Raw genomic sequence first — 22,588 nt, 5'->3', positions numbered from 1 at the left:
TTAATAGAAACCTACTACTTGGGAACTGAATGAATGGTTTCACCTATTAAAAAAAAATTCTGTGGACTGTTGTTGCAATACAACCCAAAGGTTTTTTGTTTGTTTGGTTTTGGTTTTTAACCTGTTTTTCAGGATGTTAGATCAGGCTTTATCTGCTGGTCTACACATAGGGTGTTGGGTCCCACACAGAGGTGGGCAAAGCATGTCTCTAATTTAGGAGGCTGACGCTAACCCAGTGTAAACTGTAATGAGTTTCTGGACCTTCAGCATTCCAACCCTTTACATCACTGAGGTCCATCAGCCTTTGCTGACATAGCCCCTTCCAGGAATCCTCCTTCACGTGGTCTTAAATGAGAACAGGGAAGTCCTCGTTTCTTTTCATCTCTTTTTTCTTTTTTCTTTCTTTTTTTTTTTTTTTTTGAGACAGGGTTTCTCTTTGTAGCTCTGGCTGTCCTGGAACTCACTCTGTAGCCCAAGCTGGCCACGAACTCACAGGGATCCGCCTGGCTCTGCCTCCAGAGTGCTGGGATTAAAGGCGTGCGCCACCACTGCCTGGCCCTCATTTCTTTTCCTCTGAGTAGTCCTTATGCAGTGAACATTCGGTCACTGTGTGGAGAAGGGGGCATCACAACCCTGGAGAAAACCTCTCACTTGTGTTAGTGTTCGGCAGTGGGCACACAGTGGAAAGGCACACAGTGGAAAGGCACACAGTGGAAAGGCACACAGTGGAAAGGCACACAGTGGAAAGGCACACAGTGGAAAGGCACACAGCGGAGCCGCTCTTTCTCCTCCCAGGGACTCTGGGGCAGCTTAGAAAGAAGGAGGGGAGAGGAAGTAGCTAAATGTGCCAGACATGTTCAAACCTGCCTCGGGAGACTAAAGCTCCTTCCTTCCTGAGCTCTGCCGATTGCTTTGCTAAAGAGTCAGCAGAAGGCAGCTCTCTGAAGAGCTGCCGTGACATGTCTAGTGCTGTGGACCCTGTCAGCAAGTATACGTTCACCGGACAGTTCATAGACAGACATCACACACAGACACCTTTGACTTTTGAGGCTGGATATGAGTCAGTATTCAGCCAAGTTCAAACTAAATCTCCTTTTAGATCCATTAAACCTCTTATTCTAGGCAGATCAAGAAACCAAGCTGATATTTAAAAAGTGTTTTTGCCAAATCTAGCATAGGAGTATTTCCAAAGACTTGAAAAGAATTTGGTATTTGTGTTCCTTAACTATAAGTAAATCACCATCACAAAGTGAGAGTCCATTTCAGCTGATAATGTCTGAAGTAAGAAGAAGCTATGTGGAAGATTGGAAGCTTGGTAAAATTACTGCCATTTAGTTGGCTAGATTTGATGTAATCAAATTTTTGAAATAAAAAGATATCTCCAGTCAGTCTCATCATCTTCAAACAACTTTTTCATAAATGCTTTTTGTTGACACAGATGTGATTTTATATAGTTCCTTTCACAGTGCTTATACCATTTACGGTGTTTTTCTGGTCTAACATACTCAAACATCTGTATGCTGCTACACTGTCGTTTTAAAGACTAGACAGTATTCTGTTTTAATACACTGTCACTTCATCTTTTGTCGAGATTTAGCTAGTTACATTTTTACATAGTAATTATTTGCTTCTGGACAATTTTCTAAGTATTAGAGAGTCACAGCAAAGGAACGTTTTCAGGTTTTTCTCTTTTTCTCTTTTTATCTTCTGAGAGTTGTACCAGTTAATACTGTGAATAACTGTGGTGAGTACTGTAGCCAAATTGTTTTTAATGACAGTTTCTCTTCTAGACAAAGAATGCTGTTGAAAAGTTTGCTGATGCTGAAAGAAATCTATTACAAGCCGAGTCAGATGCTGAGGCTTTAGAAAAGAGAGCCCAAGAGACTACATTTAACCTCGTGAAAGCTGAACAGCAACTGAGGTGGGTGGACCCTGGGCTGCTGAGGGCTGAGGTGCACAGAGTAATGGTTGATGTGTGCTAAGCCTGAAGGACCAGGGCATAAATATTTCGTTGTAGATTGCTCCAGGCTGATGCAAAGGACTTGGAGCAACACAAAATCAAACAAGAAGAAATCTTGAAAGAAATAAACAGAGTTATAGTAACCAAAGATGCAGATTTCCAGTGTCTGAGCAAGAAGAAGGAGAAACTGACAGAAGAGTAAGTAAAGGGCTCTGGGGGCTGCGCTGGGGTGCTGCAGCAGCTGTGGGCATCGGGCTCCTTTAGAGGCTGCTCAACTGCTGCCCTGCTTTGTAGGCTCCAGAGTCTGCAGACAGACATTGAGACAGCGGAACACAATGAGGACCACCACCTCCAGGTCCTTAAAGAGTCTGAGACTCTCCTTCAGACCAAGAGAGCTGAACTGGAAACACTGAAAAGCCAGGTATGGCTAGACCCTCAGAAAAGACTGTTTAAGATGTATTTCTTCTTGAGGATTGCTGGATAAGGTTTATTTGATTGTAGAAAAGATGGAAAAGTGCGAAAAGTATTAAGAATGTGTACATCCTGGAGTCACACTTCCCGGCTCTCCCCTTTCAGGTGACAAGCCAGCAGCAGGAGCTGGCTGTCCTAGACACTCAGTTGGGGCATAGAAGGGAGGAGCTGCTCCTACTCCAGGACAGCCTGGTCCAGGCAAAAGCTGACCTCCAGGAAGCCCTGACACTGGGCCAGACAGAAGTCGCTGAGAAGTGCAGTCACATCAGGGTATGTTTGGGAGTAGGCCTTCTTAGAAGTCCTCGGCAGTGCTGTAAGTTTATTTTGAAGTTTTTCCCTGGTTCTTCCCAAATGGAGATAGAAATGCCTCCTCTATAGCACTGTTTGGGTGTATGTTAATGTGTTGGTGATGAGGCAATCAGGTAGCATCTGGATATACTCTGGGTTCTCTTGCTTCTTGGCTTTCTCATGTCTTTCCTGTCCAGGAGTGCCCTTATCCCAGTCACAAGCTACATCCCATTCTGCCTGCTTCTCATAGCTCAGCCACATGCAACCTCCTGATTTTTTTCAGTTGCTCCTAAGGAGTTTCTTTCTCATGCATCTGATAGCAGCTGCTTGTCTACTGAGCATCTCAGTCTGTGATTGTGTCTGTGCCCCTAGCCTTCCGCCATGACAGCCCCTGAGGCTGGTGACCATGTCTGTGCCCCCAGCCTTCTGCCCTGACAGTCCTGTGACTGGGAGCAGCCTTTGCTTGGGGTAAATGGCACAAACACATTTGCATGAACATGTTACTTTTTTCTATTTCACAGTAGATGTTAGTGCAAAATGTAGTGCTGTTCTTGGTACCAAAGGCAAAAATTGCTATAAACTAAATTACAAATTAGATGTATGAGATAAAATAACAGAACTAACTCCTGTGAAAGGGATGCCAATTCTTAATTTCACAGAGGAGATGACTTTTATTTAAACACAGGAAGTAAAATCACTTCTGGAAGAGCTGAGTTTTCAGAAAGGAGAACTGAATGTCCACATCAGTGAAAAGAAGACTCAGCTTGCACTTATAAAGCAGGAGATGGAGAAAGAGGAAGAAAATCTTCAGGTAGTTTTACAGCAGCTGTCAAAACATAAGACTGGTGAGTTGAAAGAGCAAGTCTCAAAGTGTGAGGCCGGGGACGTCTGACTGCAGGCCCCAGAAAAGCACAGCTGGCCACAGTCACATCTTCTGGATTGTATAAGCTCCCTAATAAGCAAGAGGAGCAAGCTATAAAAGAAACATTAGTTTGTTAAGGTCGATTTAAAGCAAAATAACCATAGTGGTGGCAGATTAGCGTATGTTGATGGAAGGAAGGACTCTTAGAGCTGATGGAGTGTAACTGAGACAGTTTTAAGACTCCAAATATTCAGACTTGTAAAACCAATTTTGTGGAGTATTTGATCACACGTGAAACCCAAAGCTGTGTTAATAAAATCAGCCTTGGATCAGTTGACAGGAATTAGCCATAGAGAGTACGGAGGACCCATGAAGATGAATAGAAAGACGCACAGGAAGGAGTAGGGAGGGACTTGAGTTTCATGGTATTTTTTGTTTGGGACATCTGAAGAGAGGCTTTCTTGCTGGATCTCTGGCCAAAAAGGAGAGTCAGTTGGTTGCTTCTCGACCTCTCTTAGCTAGCAGGTTTTCACCCCAACGTCTGACTCCAGAGTCTTTATTGGTAAATAGAGCAGTAGAGACTTAGTTAAAAACTACATTTGGCTGCCCCGGTAGAGCTGGTGCTGGCGGGACTGGAAATCCTGCCAGGCCTCAGGGCTGCAGGGCCACAGATGGTAGTTAAAAAATCAGTAGATTCAGGTGCTGCTACTAAGCTGACTAAAAAACAACAAACTCAAGTGTCCATTTCTACTCATCCAGAGAGGGCCAACCTTTATGTGTATGTACCACAGCAAGATTTCTAATTTCAAAACTGGGAGGAAAAGGCTTATGTTTAATATTTAATGACATGTAAAAATAGAATGAAAAATGTAGGTGAATGGTGACTGTGGGATATAGCCCAGTTATTTTATTTATTTATGTTACCATCATGTTTTATGTGAGTATAGTGTAGTCACATGTGTGTGCATGCCTATGTGTGTACACAGCCCAGAGGAGGACATCTGGGTCACTCTCTGTCTTTCCTTGAGACAAAGGCTCTCACTAAACCTGGTCCCAGTGATCCTCCTGACTGCATCCCACCCTACCCCACACATACACACATAGAACACTACAGTTATAGGTGCACAGCCACACCACAGCCACACACCAGTCCTCAGACCTACATAGCAAATGAGTTTTACCTGCAGTGTCCTGGAAACCTGTCTGGGCAGTGAAGGGATGGGGAGAAAACAGATAGGCAGACATGCACACAGAACAGTGGGGATCAGGTGAGCGGTACTCATTCTGTCATAGCAGCACCAACTCCACAGCAGCCTGGATCCTCGACTCGGTTTATTCTGTGCAGCACAGTGGGGTTGCGGTCCAGTCTCAGTAGGAAGTCTCTCAGACTGTAAGTATCTGGGAGGAAGGAGCTGCACTTGCTAGTCTGTGCACACACTGTCAGTGTTCGTGAGCTAAGGGAAGGACGACTTTGCCCAGTCAAGTTGGCTTCCACCTGAGGACTGGGAATTCCTGGAAATTACCATTGACTGTGGGTCTGAGGCCATGCCATGTCAAACAAAGTGTACGGAAATAAAATACCCCAAAATGCTGTTGTAGTAGTCATCTTTTGAATTACTTTATTACACTGTTTGTTGATTGTGTGTGTGCATGTGAGGAACAGTGTGGGAGTCAGGACAACTTTTGGGGCGTTGGTTCTTTCCGCCATGTGGGTCCCTCCTGTTGATCTCAGGTCACCAGGCTTGGTGGTAAGAGCCGTGTCACCAGCCCTTTTAGAGATTTCTTTATTACATTTATTAGTACTTATCATTTGACTGTTGGACTTCTGATATTTACTTTCCAGATTGTTCCCAAAGAACAAGTACCTATATTTTCAAGTTTTTCCTATTTTAATTAATATTTTTGCATATGAAATGTACTTAGCTCATTGTATGTGGATATAAATGCTCCTAGAGTCAGAATTTTATTAAATGTTTTTAACAAATTAGTGTTGTTTTTTGGTTGGTCGGTTGGTTGGTTGGGTTTTTTTGGGGGGGTAGTGAGTAGTGGGTTCCAGACAGGGTTTCTCTGAGTAACAGCCCTGGCTGTCGTGGAACTCGTTCTATAGACCAGGCTGGCCTTGAACTAACTCACAGAGATCCACCTGCCTCTACCTCCCAAGTGCTGGGATTAAAGGCATGCACTACCACCACCCAGCTAAAAATTAGTGTTTTTAACACTACATTCAAAAATATTTTTCCTTTACAAATAAAATCAGCATTTAGGCAGTTCAACATAATTGTGTTTCAGTGTCAGTCAACAAGGAGTCACAGTCTGTCCTGTTCTGTTCTGTCTCCTGGTTCTCTTACTAGCACTGACCCTGCTTTGTCTCTTTTAGAACTAAAGAATGTTGCAGACATACTGCAGCTTGAAAACAGTGCGCTCCAAGGTCTGAAGCTACAGCATGACCAAAAGGTGACGGAGCTGGAGAAGACGCAGGTGGATGTGCTGGAGGTACTGAGGAAAGCCTGTGCCTTTGCCCACAGCCTTTCTCCTCAGGGTTCTGAAGTCTCTCCTGTCTGATTCAGGAGAAGCTGGAACTGGAGAATTTGCAGCAGACAGCTCAGCAGCAGAGCAGGGAAATCGAGTGGCAGAAGCAGCTCCTGGAGAGGGACAAGCGGGACCTAGATCGAGTGAGGGCCGAGACCCAGGCACTGCAGTCATGCATCGAGTGTTTGACTAAGGAAAAGGAAGACCTCCGAGAGCAGTGTGAGACTTGGGAAAAGAAGTCTTCACATGCCAAAAGGTAAGAGAGCTGCTGTAGTGCCGTGTGTCTGTAATCCCAGTACCCAGGAAGCTGAGGCAGGAACATTGCTGTGGATTTGTGGCCACCATGGCCTACATAGCAGGTTCCAATTACCAGTGCTGTTTAGTAAGATCCTGTCTCAAAACAGTAGCAAAAGCCAAGCGCATGCCTTTAATCCCAGCACTTGGGAGGCAGAGGCAGGTGAATCTCTGTGAGTTCAAGGCCAGCCTGGGCTACAGAGTGAGTTCCAGGAAAGGCGCAAAGCTACACTATATTGCCTGGGGTTGGACAGTAAAGCTTGCCTTTCAAGCATGAGGACTTGAGTTCAGTCTCCAGAGCCCATGGTAAAAGCAGAAACAGCCCGACAGGAAAACCCACACTTGTAATCCCAGCAATAGGGACGTCTCTGAAGCACCCAGGCCGGCCAGCCTAGCCTACATGAGCTCCAGGCCACTGAGAGAGACCCTGCCTCAAAAAGACAGCAGCTCATAAGTACCTGAGGGTGTCCTCTGACACACAGACACACAGACACACACACACACACACACACACACACACACACACACACACACACACAATCTTTTGCTGAAAACAATTGGAAAGGAACAATTTGTTCATTTCTGTAAGAAGACAGATTGTTCTCAGATCGATCTACATATTCAAAACAGTTGCAGTTAAAATCCCCGGTAGCATTTTTTTTTTCTGCCTTGTTTAGAAATTCAAAAGTTGATTCTAAAATTTATAAGGAAATGCAAAAGACCTACAATTCATAGAATTCTTTAGATATAGTACACACAAAAAGACAAAAACAACAACAAAAAAAGAACTTTAGGAAATAAAAAGATTTAAGACTAACCCCACTTGATTTTAAGACTTCATATAAATGATAGTAATCAAACCCTATGATACTGGTGTGCACCAGATGGAACAGACTAGAACAGTGGGTCTCAATGGTCCTGCTGCTTCACCCTTTAATACAGCTCCTCATGCTGTGTGACCCCAACCATAACATTATTTTCGTTGCTACTTCATAACTGTAACTTTGCTGCTGTTATGAATCCTAATGTAAATATCTGTTTTCCCAATGGTCTTAGGCGACCCCTGTCCCACCTACCCCCAAAGAGGTTGTGACCTACAGGTTGAGAACTGCTGGAATAGAGGGTCGAGAAATAAACTGAAATATGAAGCATGTGTTTTGAGAAGTAGCTAAAGGCATCTTTTCAACAGAGAAATAGTCTTTTTAGATTTATTATTATAAGAATTGAAGATCCAAAACCCAAAATGCAATACATATTTTCACTATATAAAAAATGGAGGAGTAGAGAGTTCCAGGTTCAGAGAGAGACTGTCTCATTTCATGCATGCCTGTACAGTTAAGCATACCTGATACATATTTTCACTATATAAAAAATGGAGTAGAGGATCTGAGTTGGATTTTTACCACCCACTGGCAGCATACAACCACATGTAACTCTGGTTCCAGGCAATCTGGCACTCCCTTCTGGCCACTGTGAGCACTGGGCATGCAAGTAGTGCACAGACGTACATGCAGGCTGGACACCCATGCTCATAAAATAAGTAGTGCACAGATGTACATGCAGGCTGGACACCCATGCTCATAGAATAAGCAGATACAATGGTTCCATAGGTAAAGGTTCTTGCTGCTGAGCCTGAGACACCCTGAGTTTAATTCCTTGAACCCACAAAGTAGAAGGAGAATACCAACTCTTCTAAGTTGTCATTTTATCTCCACACATGCAACAGGGCATGTACATGCCCCCTCCCCAACTGAATAAATAAGTAAAAAAAATGAGCCATAAATGTAAATGTAAAAATTAAATATGAAACTTAAGAGAAGGCAAGCAAGCCCTCTGTGCCTTTGAGTAGGACAAAAATTTTCTTAACTCGGCACTAAAAACATGATCCATATAAAACAATAAAGTACAGGGGTGGGGAGATGTCTGAGTGAGGACCTGAGTTCCAGGACCAGAACTCATGTTAAAAGCTAGGCGTTGAGGAGTGAAGGCAAGATCCCATGGGCCCACTGGCCAGCCTGTTTAGCCAAGAGTGAGTTCCAGGTTCAGAGAGAGACTGTCTCATTTCATGCATGCCTGTACAGTTAAGCATACCTGATGTGCTTTCACATAGACATAAAATTAGATAAATAAAACAGGACTTTTAAAGCTGACAAGAAGGCATACCAGATGCTGGGGTTGTGCATTGAGAATCCCAGCACTCTTGGGGAGAGATGCAAGGCAGGGATAGGAAAATCACCTGGAAGCCCACATGCCTGCCAGCCTGGAGAACACAGTCTAGCAGAAACATGATGAGAAGCCACAGCAGGGAGAAAGGGAACCCCTGGAGGCTGTGCTCTGGCCTGCGCTCAGACATATGCACAGTAGTAATAACAAGTGATCTTATTAAAAACTGGGCGTGTAAGCCAGGTGTGATGGTATGCACCTTTAATCCTTGCACTTGGGAAGTAGAGCAGGTGGATCTCTGAGTCTGAAGTCAGCTTGGTCTACAGAGCAAGTTCCAGGACAGCCAGGGCTCTGTAGACAGACCCTTACTCAAAAAATCAAAATAAAATAAATTTAAAAATAAAAACCAGACATTTAAAAGATTACTTCAAAAGACACCATTGAACGTAATAAAAATACATGACAAGGGTTAGGAGAAAAATTTTTTCAGCCACATGTGTAATATAAGTCCACAAAATGTATGTTTTAAAGAGCCTTCAAAACTTGATAGTAAGGAAATAACCTAGTTTTTAAATGGGCAAAAGATTTGAACATACATTTTCATAGAAGCTACATAATGGAAAAGAAGCACATGAAAAGGTGCCCAGCATCATTCCTCACCAGGAAAACCCAAGTTAAAACCTCAGTGAGATGCACACTTGCTAGAATGGCTGTGATGTGGGCAGACCCTATTGTACACAGAGTGTGTTTCCTGCTTTTTCACTGATGATGAGAGCAGTCTGTGTTTATCACTCACCTTTATTTTGTTTTGGTTTTGGAATTTTGAATGTCGCATGTAAAACTTTAACTTAGTGAATCTTTTGTTTTAATCTCCTCTTTGGAATGCTGGTAAGGTATCCTTTGAAAATGAGTTCTGGCGTCTTAACTCCCAGCCTTATCCTCATCCCGACTTCCTACTGCACACTGTGGAAGGTGGCACTGCCCCTCAGGTGGCTTCATGGTGGGTGCTTTCTGCTTAACAGTCTGGTTTGTTCCATGGCAGAGTTTTAACAGCTACAGAAGAAAGCAACAGAATGGAACGGTCAAACTTAGGGAAGCTAGAGCTGCGTGTCCGGGAGCTGCAGCAGGAGCTGGAGCACCTGAGCAGAGACAAGCTGGCCTTGCACAGCGACATTTCCACAGTGCAGCAGCAGCTACAAGGTAAGGGATGGACTCTGCAGCCCGCAGCCTGCCCGCAAGAGAAGTGATGGATGCAGAATGGGGCATGGGATTGCTTTCTAAAGTTCAGTTATGGATTTATTATACCACTCTATAGATATACCGTCTAAATCATAGACTTTAAGACACACATGATACGTGAATTTCATCTTAAGCTTTTTTTTTTAAATCTAATTTATGTTCCTTAGAGAACAGTTTAAAATTAGGAAAAAATAAAAATAAAAAAAATTAAAAAAAAAAAATATATATATATATAAAGTTACTTTTGAGCCAGTGAGGTGGCTCAGTAGGTAAAAAGCACTTGCCATAAAGCCTGACGACATCCTGTCCTTCAAGCTCACAATAGGGGAGAGAATTGACTCCCGATGTTGACCTCTGCCCTCCACACTGATGCATGGCACATGCTCATTCTCACACAAAGACACACAATAAATTGACATCACCCCTCAGGTCATAACTATGACGTGTGTGTGTGTGTGTGAGAGATTGAATGCAAATAGGAAAAACGTCTTTTATTACCAATGCTTCTGTTAATTTATTTAGGAGAAATGGCTAAGTATTTGTAGGTAATAATGTACTTGTTAAGCATGTATCATGTTCTAGTCATGATGTATGTACTGTCTCATTTTTAGTCATATGACAAAACTAGATCTGGTGATACACACCTGTAAACTCAGCACTCAGTAAGCTGAGGCAAGAGGAAAGTAAGTTCAAAACCAACTGGGCTGCATAATGAAACACTGTATCCAAAACAAAATCTCTGGAGCATTTGGGACATAGAAACCAGTATTCTGTCTATTTACAGGTGATGATACTAATAAGTTCTTGCAGTTTGCTCAAGATCACATAGCTAGCAATGGATACCAATTTTATCTAGGATTGTCTTCAGGAAAGAGTCTGCGAGGGTTACATTTCCACAAGTAATGTACAGTATACCCATTCTAAACCATGAATCTCACCAACATTATTATCTAAATGTTTACTCTTTAATATGGAAATCTTTGAAAACCCGTACCTGGGTTGTATGTGTAACTGTCTTTTGTCCTTTAATAAGATACTGTGGCATCGTCATTGATTTGACAAAAATAAATATAAATTCAGTTCTGATAAACTTTGAAAGGGGGATCAAGTAGAAAACTATATGTATATGTGTAAGTAACATTTTATGAAAATGTTTTTCTAGATAAACGGGAAGCCATAAACTCCCTACAGGAGGAACTGAATAGTACCCAAGACCATTTGGACCTAGCAAAGCAGGTGAGTTTCACAAATATAATGGGCTTCTTACCGCTGGCACTACAGCACCATAGGCCCTTCACAGCACCACAGGCCCTTCACAGCACCATAGGCCCTTTACAGCACCACAGGCCCTTCACAGCACCACAGGCCCTTCACAGCACCATAGGCCCTTCACAGCACCATAGGCCCTTCACAGCACCATAGGCCCTTCACAGCACCATAGGCCCTTCACAGCACCATAGGCCCTTCACAGCACCATAGGCCCTTCACAGCACCACAGGCCCTTCACAGCACCACAGGCCCTTCACAGCACCACAGGCCCTTCACAGCACCACAGGCCCTTCACAGCACCACAGGCCCTTCACAGCACCACAGGCCTTTCACAGCACCACAGGCCCTTCACAGCACCACAGGCCCTTCACAGCACCACAGGCCCTTCACAGCACCATAGGCCCTTCACAGCACCATAGGCCCTTCACAGCACCACAGGCCCTTCACAGCACCACAGGCCCTTCACAGCACCACAGGCCCTTCACAGCACCACAGGCCCTTCACAGCACCACAGGCCCTTCACAGCACCATAGGCCCTTCACAGCACCACAGGCCCTTCACAGCACCACAGGCCTTTCACAGCACCACAGGCCCTTCACAGCACCACAGGCCCTTCACAGCACCACAGGCCCTTCACAGCACCATAGGCCCTTCACAGCACCATAGGCCCTTCACAGCACCATAGGCCCTACACAGCACCACAGGCCTTTCACAGCACCATAGGCCCTTCACAGCACCACAGGCCCTTCACAGCACCACAGGCCCTTCACAGCACCATAGGCCCTTCACAGCACCATAGGCCCTTCACAGCACCACAGGCCCTACACAGCACAGCCTTCCGATAAGGCTTTGGTCCTTGGATGGTTCTCTGATCCCTTTCAGCCCTCCATTCATGTTTACCCAAAGCTAGTAAGAAGTAGGGTGGCAGCTAGACTCGAGCCAAACAGCAGTCCCTAGAAGGCTCTGTGGGGACATGGGGACCTATGACACAGGTGACCCCTACCCCCTGTAAGACTGCTCATAGAGCTGCAGAGCAGCTGTCGATTGGAGCACGCCTTTAATCCCAGCACTTGGGAGGCAGAGGTAGGCAGATCTCAGTGAGTTCAAGGCCAGCCTGGTCTACAAAGTGACAGCCAGGAATGTTACACAGAGAAACCCTGTCTCAAAAAACCAAAAACAATAAAATAATAATAATAATAACACAGATAGTAACAAAAGAATGAATCCTTGTGTGTAGTTTTCTCTTCATTTTCTCAGCAGTCTTGGTTATTTGTAGAGCAGTGTTTATTCCCATCTTGGTGACAAGGCAGCTGAAGCTTTTCCTGAGGTTTTGCCATCCTTTGCCATCTTACCTGTTAGGCACTAAGAGAAGGCAAGCTGGGTGTTAACTCTGAGTCCTGGGCACTTTTCTCTAAGTTTGCTGATAGTAAAGGGTGTGACACTTTGCAGACCTGGTTGGTGCTGAACAGACACTGGTCACCTTAGGAATGGCTTTGTGAGGAGTTCCAATGTGTTCTTTCGCCTAAAGGACCTGCTCCACACCACCCAGCGCCAGAATGCTCTGCTCAGTGAGCAGGGGCAGCTGCAGAAGGACATCAGCAAATGGATTGCCAGGTTTGAGAGCTGCCAGAAAGAGGCGGAGACTAAAGAACAGCAACTTCAGGAGCTTCAGAATGAGATCAGAGAGAGCAAGCTCCAGCTAGACCAGCAAGAAACGGTACTGCACAGAAAGGGGGCCATTCTGCGCTCCTGGGAGCTCTGCGCCTCCCACCTCCCCACCCCACATCAGACTGCCTGTGTGCATCTTCTGGGTGACTCTGAGTAGTGTAAGTTACGGACCATTAAAAGTCATCAGGCATTGGTCTTGTAAAGCTCTTCATGGCCACATGCTAATGAGTTAGCAGCATACATCCTCTTCTCATGGTGGCCAGGTGGCTTCCCAGCCCCTGCTTCATCTTTATAAAGGCACGGCATTTGATCTCCCTTTCTGTCTCCCCCCCCTCCCCCCTTCCCCGCAGACATTTCTCTCCTTTCCTTTGAACTGGAATCTCTCTGAGGATCGTCAGGGACACTTGTCCCTTTATGACTGACCGGGGTTCTTTTCTATTCAGATGTTTGAAAGGCTCCAGAAGGAAAGAGAAAGTGAGGAACAGAAGTTCGAGGCTGGTAAAGTTACACTGAGGCAGCAGCAAGAGCGGCTGGAGGAGGAGTTGACAGAGCAGAAAACCAAACTGGAGCAGCTGCTCACAGACGTGACGGCCGCTGAAGGACGCCTCAGGACCCTGCGGGAAGAGGAGCGGGGCAGTGAGAGCCTGGAGAAGACGCTCTCCCAGGCCAGTGAGTACACTGCAGGGGTGGGAGTCGGCTGGGGGGGGGGGGGGGGTGTTCTGCTTGTCTTGTGAAGTTTGTGAAGAAGACCCAGGCCCTCGCCAGAGTCCAAGAAGGAGGAAGGAGAACCGAAGTGGGAAGGAGGGCAGCAGCCCTGGGAGAGATGGCTGAGGACACAGGGGCAGAGGGAGTGTGTCTTTATGGGGAGGTTTGACCCCAAGACTGGCCAGCATGGCTCTTCATGCCCTTCGGCCTCATTCCAGAAGATGAGTGGGTAAGTGGGACGTGAAGGGGGGAAGTTCGAGACTCAGAGGGCGAGCTTTCGGGAAATGTGCATGTGGGTGTATTTGGCTTCAGCTGCTGAGAGAAAGAGTGTCGGCACCAAAGGTGACTGCATGAGCTGTGCTAGAGTACAGGGCCCATCTCGGAGTCAGTTTGCTCTCTCTTGGTGAGCTTCTCTTGAGCCTGTGGAGTGGGTCAGGGCAGGCTTGTGAAACCCGTGACTAAAGGAAACAGCAGAGTGGGTAACACGCCACTATTAGGTGTCTGCCTGTGAGATACAGAAAGCTCTGCCCACAGATGGTCCAGGGCCTCCAGCCAAACGTAAGCATGCTCTCATTCCAGAACAGCAGCTTTCAGAACGGGAGCAGCAGCTGATGGAGAAGTCAAGTGAGCTGTTGGCCCTGCAGAAGGAGGCTGACGCTATGAGGGCAGATTTCAGCCTACTGCGAAACCAGTTCTTAACAGAAAGGAAAAAGGCAGAGAAGCAGGTGGCTGGCCTAAAGGAAGCTCTAAAGAACCAGCGGAGCCAGCTGGAGAAGAACCTTCTGGTGAGTATTTGCTCCCCTGCAAGTCTAGAGAAAACAGTATGTTTACATTGAATTGACATAGACATTTTACTTATACAATGCTTCACTGGAGAGAAAAGAAATTACCCATCAGCCCAGGCCCTAATCCAGTAGTTATTATTGGTATATTTAATCACAATTTATTGTTGAAGCACACAGTGAGTTTTTTCTGAGACTTGGGCAGCTCTGGCTGCCCACAAGGGGCCATCCTGTGGACAGTATCAGAACAGTAGAGAGTTATGTTCAGTCTACTGTGGGCTGCCAGGGGTTGGGTTGGTAGGAACCTTTGTATAGCTACAGTTTGCCCTTTTGGGTCAACATTGGCTTTTATCAAACATACTAAAACCAGGAAGTCAGGTGTACCATGCTTTTACCTATGAACTAAGTATGTTGAGGGGAGGGATGATTACATCATTGAGCACGGTGAGCAGTGGGTTCCCAAGGAATGGGTTCTCCCTGCTCTCTGCAAAGAATAGTGGAATCTGCTATATGAAAGGAATCTGGATGCATTTCCCAGAGGGTGGTGTGCTTACACCTAGGACTTAGACAGGATGACCATAGAGATAGAATTTAGATGTCTAAAATTTAGTCTGGACATGGTAGCACACATCTTTAATCCCAGCCCTCAGAATTTGAGGCCAGCCTAGACATACATGGTAAGTTCTAGGCCATCCATAGCTACATAGTGAGACCCTATCTCAAATATATAAATAAATAAAATAACCCCCCCCCACACACACACACACATAGAACCAATGATGATATTGTTGCCATTTCACAGATAATTAATGGGGCTGAGAAGGAGGAAGTAACTTGTCAGAGATAGTGCTAAAGATCTGAGGTTCAGACTTTGGGAGACTCCCAGCCACACTACACCCACCTGCCTCCAGAAGGCAGATGGATTTAGCTCCATTCTACAGCTATAGAAACTGAGGTCGTTATAGTGCTAGTGAGTGTGGAAGCCAGTAACTACAACTGCCCATACGTGACTACAAAGCCATTTGCCTCCCTCTCTATGCTAGGAGCAAAAGCAGGAGAATAGTTGCATGCAAAAGGAAATGGCCACAATTGAACTGGTAGCCCAGGACAACCACGAGCGAGCCAGGCGCCTCATGAAGGAGCTCAACCAGATGCAGCACGAGTACCTGGAGCTCAAGAAACAGGTGTGCACCCCTGAAGCCTGCTGGCCAGCCTTGGCCATCATGTGGGCTTAATAGTTCCCTCCCCCAGGGCTCAGGAAGCTTTATTGTTGTATTTCTCTCTAAGGGGCATGTGGGAGTTGTGAAAAGCTGATGGTTAAGAATGTTCTGTAAGTTAAATCTTTTTCAGCCCTAAAATTTAGACACAAACTTAAGGAAAAAGTATTGGTTAAAAATATACTTTCAAAATTATTTTAAGTTCAACTAGCTTTTTTTAAAATGATGTTTATTTATTCATGTGTTTGTTTATCCCTTGCATGCCCTCTAGACACACACTATAGTGAACATGTGGAGGAGGTCAGAAGATAACTTGAGGGAGTCAGTCCTCTCCTTCCTACTGGGTCTTGGGGATTCACCTCAGGCTGGCAGGCTTAACCTGCTGAGCCAGCTCAACTGACTTTAAAATGGCTGTGTAGGCACAGGCTCCCAAGTGTGCAGGTCTACATGTGTGGAGTTGGAGTACACCTTGCCTACCATTATCAGGAACCCTAGCCATGTCTCTTTAGCCAGGGTCCCTAATTGTCCTGGGTAGAGGCCCTGTCCCCATTTCTCCAGCACTAGGATTCAAGTGTGTCCCCATGCCCACCATTTTATATGGGTTCTGAGGATTGAGCTCAAGTCCTCATGCTTGCAGGCCAAGTACTTTAGAGACTGACTGATAGGTCCCTCCATCCCCAACTCATTATGTTGTGTGTGCATGTGTAGCAGTACACATGTGTACACACATGTGGACATGTGGAGGCCAGAGATCAGACTCAGGTGTTAGTCCTCAGAAGACATCCACCCTGCTGTCTTAAGAGTTTCTATTGTTGTAATAAACACCATGACCAAAAGCAATTTGGGGAGAAAAGGGTTTATTTCAGCTTATAACTCTCAGGTTATAGTCCATCACAGAGGGAAATCAGGGCAGGAACTCAAGGCAGGAACTGAAACAGGGGCCATGGAGGAACACTGCTTACTGGCATGCTTCTCATGGCTTGCTCAGTGTGCTTATAAAACTCAGGACCATCAGCCCACAAATGGCACCAACCAGTGTGCTGGGGCCTCTGACAGCTTCAATCATTAATCAAGACAATGCCTGACAGAATCACCTCATGCCAGTCTTAGAGGCATCTTCTCAAGTCAGAGTCCCTCTTCCCAAATGACATAAAACTAAGCAACAGTCTTTCACTGGGACCTGTGGCTTACCAGTTAGGACAGGCTCCATACATCCTCCTGTCTCCACGTCCCCCAGCACTGGAATTACAGGCACAATGACACAACACCCAGCTTTTTATGTGAACACTGGAAACCAAACTCCAGTCCTGATTTATGGCCTGCACTGCACTGAGCCATCTCCTTAAGGTATTGTTTGGTGTGTGTATGTGTGTTAAGGTATTGCTTGGTGTGTGTGTTGTTAGGGTATTATTTGGGGGGGGGGTGGTATTAAGGTATTGTATGGTGTGTGTGTGTGTGTGTGTGTGTGTGTGATAGGGTATTTGTGTGTGGTGTTAGGGTATTGTGTGGTGTGATGTGTGTGTGGTGTTAGGGTATTGTGTGGTGTGATGTGTGTGTGGTGTTAGGGTATTGTGTTGTGTGGTGTGTGTGTGTGTGTGTGGTGTTAGGATGTTGTGTAGTATGGTGTGTGTGGTGTTAGGGTATTGTGTGGTGTGGTGTGTGTGTGGTGTTAGGATGTTGTGTGGTGTGGTGTGTGTGGTGTTAGGGTATTGTGTGGTGTGTGTGTGGTGTTAGGGTATTGTGTGGTGTGGTGTGTGTGTGGTGTTAGGATGTTGTGTGGTGTGGTGTGTGTGGTGTTAGGGTATTGTGTGGTGTGTGTGTGGTGTTAGGGTGTTGTGTGGTATATGTGTGGTGTGTGTGTGTGTGGTGTTAGGGCGTTGTGTGGTATGTGTGGTGTTAGGGCGTTGTGTGATGTTAGGGTGTTGTGTGCTGTGGGTATGGGTGTTGCATGCACTGAGTGGTTGTTCATGTAGAGGCCAGAGAAGGACCCTGGTGTCCTCCTCTAATTGCTCTTACTGCCTTGAGACAGGGCCTCTCATTGAAGCAGCTCGCTCGTTAGGCTTGGTGGCCAGCCAGTGAGCTCCAAAGATTGACCTGTTCCTGCCTCCCCAGTACTGAACTTTCAACATGGTCCACCTCGCCCAGCCTTGTGTGTCCTTCTACTTGCAAAGCAAGCGCTTTACTGAGCTAGTCCAGTATTTGTAGATCCTTCAATATATGGCACATAAGCAACTCGGTTCTAAGTACTGGTGTTTGACCTCAATTCATTCTGTAGATGGCAAACCAAAAGGATCTGGAGAGAAGGCAAATGGAGATCAGTGATGCAATGAGGACACTTAAGTCTGAGGTGAAAGATGAAATCAGAACCAGTCTGAAGAACCTCAACCAGTTTCTCCCAGAACTACCAGCAGATCTAGCAGCTATTTTGGAAAGAAATGAAAACTTAGGAGCATTGGAAAGCTTGAAAGAGAACTTCCCATTCACCACAAATGAGAGATTTTTTGAAGAAAAATCCAACTTTTCCCATGTTCACATCATGGTAAAGTTCATCCTGTTCTTCCCTGAGCTTCACAGAGTGATAGTTTGGTTCCCACCTCCCCCAGTAAAGCTAAAAACAGATTTTGGGGTGCCAGGATAGGAGGGAAAGATGGTAGGCTCCCACTCATGTCAGTTGGTGACTCATTGGTCTCCTTTTCTTTCTGAAAAAGGATGAACACTGGCGTGGAGAAGCACTCCGTGAGAGACTGCGCCACCGTGAAGATCGACTCAAGGTTGCCTCTTTAAAAAAAACAACAAAAGCCAGTGTGAGATAGTTGGCACTTGGCAAGTGGGGAGACGTCTCCATGCCCGCGTGCTGCTTAGTCCACTCTATTGCAGCCCTCAAGAGGCCACTTAGAGGTCACAGTAAAAGTCCAGAGGAGCTGACCTCACACAGTAGTAACTGGCTGTCACTATTCAAAACCCTTTGAATTCTAGGGCCCTGGACGTACGGCTCAGTGGTACAGCACTTGCCCAGCAGTGTAGGGCACTTGGTCCAGGCGTAATTCGGATGTGAAGTTGTGTTCTTTAACCTGTGTAATGCTTCCTTGAGACAGGGTCTCCCTCTATACCCTAGGCTGTCCTGGAACTACAGGGGGGCCTTGACCTGGGGGCTGTCCTGCCTCAGCCGCCCCAGTGCCAGGACTAAATAGGGATACTGCCACGCCCTGCCCTTACTCCTGTTGATTGAAGTCAGACTTGCTTATCAGAGGTGAAGAAGCTGAGTGATGTTTCAGGTGCATTTCTTCTGTGTAAACCCCACATCTGTAACACTTTCAGGCTCAACTTCGACACTGTATGTCTAAGCAAGCAGAAGTATTAATCAAAGGGAAGCAGCAGACAGAGGGCACCTTACACAGTCTGAGGAGACAAGTTGATGCGTTAGGAGAACTGGTCACTAGTACCTCTGTAGACTCGTCATCACCCAGTCTGTCTCATCTAGAATCATCCCTTGTGGAGGACTCCCAGCTTGGACAAAGTCAGGTAAGAGGGAAGCTCTGAAAGAGTTTAGAGTTACTTAGACTGCCTGAAAACTTTGGGGTTGGTGATCCAAGACTTGGGATCTAAATGGCACTCTCAGCTGTCTTGGCAAAAACCTTGTCTGCCATCTCTGGGTAGATTTACCTGGTCTATAGGTATAGAAAGAAGGTAAACTGGTGGCCTAGTGAACTAGAACTGGATAGGAGGGCCCAGGAGAAACGTAGTCAGTTTGTCTGTGCTCTCCACTTGTGAGATCAATGTAGAGCTTAGACCTTGAGGGCTGGAGAGATGGCTCAGCAGTTAAGAGCACTGGCTGTTCTTCCAGAGGTCCTGAGTTCAATTCCCAGCAACCACATGGTGGCTCACAGCCATCTGTAATGAGATCTGGTGCCCTCTGCTGGCCATGCAGACACTGTACTGTATAAATAATAAGTAAATAAATCTTAAAAAAGAAAAAAAGAGAAGAGCACTGGCTGCTCTTCCAGAGGACTTGGATTCACTTCCCAGCACCCACATGCTGTTCACAATCATCTGTTGTTACTCTGCTTCCAGGGGACCCAATACCCTTTTTTCCAGTCACCCAAATAATGTAGACATATACATGCAGGCAAAACAGGTATAGCACATTTTTAGAAGAAAAAGCTGAGACCTGTGAGGTCAAGTCTGGGTTTCCCTGGGCTTTAGGTAGTGACCATTTCTCAAAGGCATTTGAATGCAGACCTCTTCACTGTCTTACAAAACTCTAGATCTCTCAAGGGTTTCTGTGTGGGGTTTAGTTAGTAACCATTTAAGAGAAACATAAAGTTAACTCATGGAACTGGCCAACAATAACATGGTTGGGCAGAAAATGGCTTCAGTTTCCAGGTGCTTACTCTGTGTACATGCTAAACGCTGTACCTTCACCATCCCATTTAATTTTTATATCCTGGAAGGTACAGATTGTCCCTTTATGTTGGTAAAGAACTATATAAAGTGGTAAACAACAGGTCAAGGATATAGCAAAGGACAAATGGGGATATACAGGCCAACCTACCTTTACCAGAAAGCAGTGTGTCCCAAAGAATGTCCAAGGACAGTTGCTTCTTTAATTGGCCTAAGGAGGGGCAAATGACTTACCTGAGTCACAAAGCTAATGAGCAGCAGGACTGAGATTTTAACATGATTGCCTTAACACTTGTGGTGGAGACAAGTCAGGTAAAGGCCCAAACCACTTGGCCCTCCAGAACTTAATAGACTCGTAAGGGCTTAGTAAGAGCATGTGTGGGCTGTGGATATAGAAAAATGCATGCGCTTTGGAGGTACTCTACATCAGAGGTGCAGGTGAGTTGTAGGCACCGTGTCAAAGTCTGGGGTTGTCACAACATCTGGGACACTATGAGATGAAGCTAGGATTGGGGACTGGCTCGTGTGCTTAAAATTGTTTTTCCTTCTTAGAGCTCCTTTCAAGTTCTGCAGGGTCCATCAAAACCACACAGTTACCACCACTGAGTTTCCTGCTTGAAGGGTATGTTAGCAACCCTGCATTTAATTGGAAGATTTGGAAGTCTGGCAGCCCCAGAAAAAATAACTATTTACCTTTCAGTCATGATTTTGTAGCAGTTCATCTTAAAGTATTTTGGGGGCTGGGGATTTGGCTTAATGGTAGAGCACTTGCCTAGCATATGCACATCCCCAGATTCATCCCCCAGCACTACAAAAAAAGGTTCCAAAGAGGCCCTTAAGCAAGTTACTTTGCCAGCCATCACACCCACCTCCTCATTCTGTAAGACCGTGTCCTGTTAGAGAGGTTTAATTCATCCACTCTGTTCTGTTACTGTAGGAAAAGAAGCTTCAGCCGAGGTCAGGAATACAGTCTTGTGTGAACAAAGAGGAAATGCCTACTCTACCTCATTGACTTCCTAATTGGAACGTCAGTTTATTACCAAGACCCTGTGAGTCAAAGACAGAAAATGCATTGTAGTTTGTGTTTGTACCGTTTATACTGCAGATTTTGTAAATTACATGTACTTGTGGGACTAGATGTGGATAGTCTAAACCAGAATGTAAGGGGGGTATTTTTATTTTTCTCCTCCAGTCTTGCTCTGTTTTTGTTCTTCCAGTGAATTTTTAACCACATACCCTGAGTCCATAACTGGTATGTCTAGTTACCATGAAAAAGAATGTACTAAAAGCCCCAAGACTTAATAAGTTATTTTTAGATTCTGATCAGAAATCTATTTTTAATATGAAAATAAAAGATACTGTCAACTTGGTCTAACTTTACATTTCATAGCGTTCTTTGGTAAGACATCAGGTTATTCCTTAATTCCAAGACAATGACAATAATCTTCCAGCCATTTCTCCCAATTTTTACCTGGTCTTAGCAATGAGTGCTTCCTTCTTTAGAAGTCTCTATCAGGAAACCATTGCACTTAGGCTGCTTTTCTTTAGCCTATTAAAATAGTAATTCTCCAGTGGAAAACGTCAAGACTGTATTCTGGAGACTAAGCTCTGATGATGAATGTATATATTCGTCAGCCGGTAGGTGGTGGGGCACACCTTTAATCCCGGCACTCGGGAGACAGAGGCAGGCGGATCTCTGAGTTAGAAGCCAGCCTGGTCTACAGAGTGAGTTCCAGGACAGCCAAGACTACACGGAGAAACCCTGTCTCAAAAAACAAAAACAAAAAACAGAAAACAAACAAAAAAACAAACAAAAAAAGAATGTGTATTAGTCCACTTTTAAGCACTGGAACAGCTCACTCTGTGCTACATTTCTTTAGAAATGAGCAGCTCTGTCACGGCTGTGTGGCTCCAACCGTCCTAATGATGTTGGTGACTAGACAGCCTTTGAGCCACAGTCAGTACTGCACCGTGTCAGCAGAGCACCTAGAGTTGAACCTCTAAGATACAGGGTAAATATAATTACCATGGAGATAATGGAAGTCACACCGCTTGCTGCACAGTATGTTCTAGAAGGCATGCATTTCCAACACTGTGGGAGCCTGTTTTCAGGTTCCACATGGCTTTACCCAGCAGGTTCTCATAGAGAGGCTGATTAGGACCACGGGCCTGAGTGCAGGTGTCTGAGATGGTCTGCACTTGGCTGTGCTGGGGGAGGAGGTCTTTTGCTCCACCCCCTGGCGTCTCTATAAAAACCTGGGGCAGAGACAGTTGGGGCTGTTGGAAAAGGTTGCAGGCCTCTCGGGGCTATCCTTTATTTTCTATCTGTTCATCTCCACAATCTAAATCCTTCTATTTAATATTTCCTGCTGCTCTCACTCAAGAAAACTCTGGGGAGCTGTGGGGTTGGTGGGTAAATGCCCCACAGAATGGCGCCATGAACAGGGACTTAAAAAAAAAGAGAAAGAAAAAGAAGAAAAAAAAGGGGGGGGGGAACTAAAGATAAATGAACAGGGACTAAAGACAAAGTAATAAGGACTTAAAGGAAAATAATAGTTTTATTACAGAGTTTTTTGGCAAAAGTGCTGACTGAGTCAGCCCTGCCAGTGGAAAGGGGCATGCCCAGTGTTATGGAATATATATATGGGGCAGGGGTTTTATCCTTGAGAGAAAAGGAAAACGGACTGGAAGGATGTCCGATGCTGCAGCGCAAAATTCTCTTCTGTCAAAATTTTCTATC

At 45.3% G+C, this 22,588-nt stretch overlaps 1 protein-coding gene across 11 annotated transcripts in view; it reads left to right on the top strand.

Moving 5' to 3' along the window:
• The window catches only part of Cntrl (centriolin), an 88,386-nt gene extending 67,158 nt beyond the window's left edge, over nucleotides 1-21,228 (top strand). For 6 of the 11 annotated variants that reach the window (XM_052726318.1, XM_052726317.1, XM_052726316.1 and 3 more), the window contains 17 exons: nucleotides 1,791-1,921; nucleotides 2,018-2,158; nucleotides 2,255-2,381; nucleotides 2,537-2,701; nucleotides 3,405-3,564; nucleotides 5,959-6,074; nucleotides 6,149-6,366; nucleotides 9,610-9,767; nucleotides 10,969-11,042; nucleotides 12,604-12,792; nucleotides 13,187-13,412; nucleotides 14,028-14,233; nucleotides 15,274-15,414; nucleotides 17,723-17,986; nucleotides 18,156-18,218; nucleotides 18,766-18,969; nucleotides 20,786-21,228. In XM_052726318.1, coding sequence (XP_052582278.1) covers nucleotides 1,791-1,921; nucleotides 2,018-2,158; nucleotides 2,255-2,381; nucleotides 2,537-2,701; nucleotides 3,405-3,564; nucleotides 5,959-6,074; nucleotides 6,149-6,366; nucleotides 9,610-9,767; nucleotides 10,969-11,042; nucleotides 12,604-12,792; nucleotides 13,187-13,412; nucleotides 14,028-14,233; nucleotides 15,274-15,414; nucleotides 17,723-17,986; nucleotides 18,156-18,218; nucleotides 18,766-18,969; nucleotides 20,786-20,860 — 2,658 coding nt within the window. In that variant the 3' untranslated portion in view covers nucleotides 20,861-21,228. Of the gene's footprint in view, nucleotides 1-1,778; nucleotides 1,922-2,017; nucleotides 2,159-2,254; nucleotides 2,382-2,536; nucleotides 2,745-3,404; nucleotides 3,565-5,958; nucleotides 6,075-6,148; nucleotides 6,367-9,609; nucleotides 9,768-10,968; nucleotides 11,043-12,603; nucleotides 12,793-13,186; nucleotides 13,413-14,027; nucleotides 14,234-15,273; nucleotides 15,415-17,722; nucleotides 17,987-18,155; nucleotides 18,219-18,765; nucleotides 18,970-20,400; nucleotides 20,471-20,785 lie in introns of those variants that run through there. The other 5 variants (XM_052726319.1, XM_052726323.1, XM_052726325.1 and 2 more) reach the window with 5 other exon arrangements.
• Nucleotides 21,229-22,588: the final 1,360 nt, after the last annotated feature.

Source organism: Peromyscus californicus, unplaced genomic scaffold (assembly GCF_007827085.1).
Source record: "Peromyscus californicus insignis strain IS unplaced genomic scaffold, ASM782708v3 Scaffold_7__1_contigs__length_154581171, whole genome shotgun sequence".
In the NCBI taxonomy this organism is placed as follows: domain Eukaryota; kingdom Metazoa; phylum Chordata; class Mammalia; order Rodentia; family Cricetidae; genus Peromyscus; species Peromyscus californicus.
The sequence above is the reverse complement of the archived record's forward strand: the minus strand, read 5'-3'. Positions and strand labels throughout refer to the sequence as shown.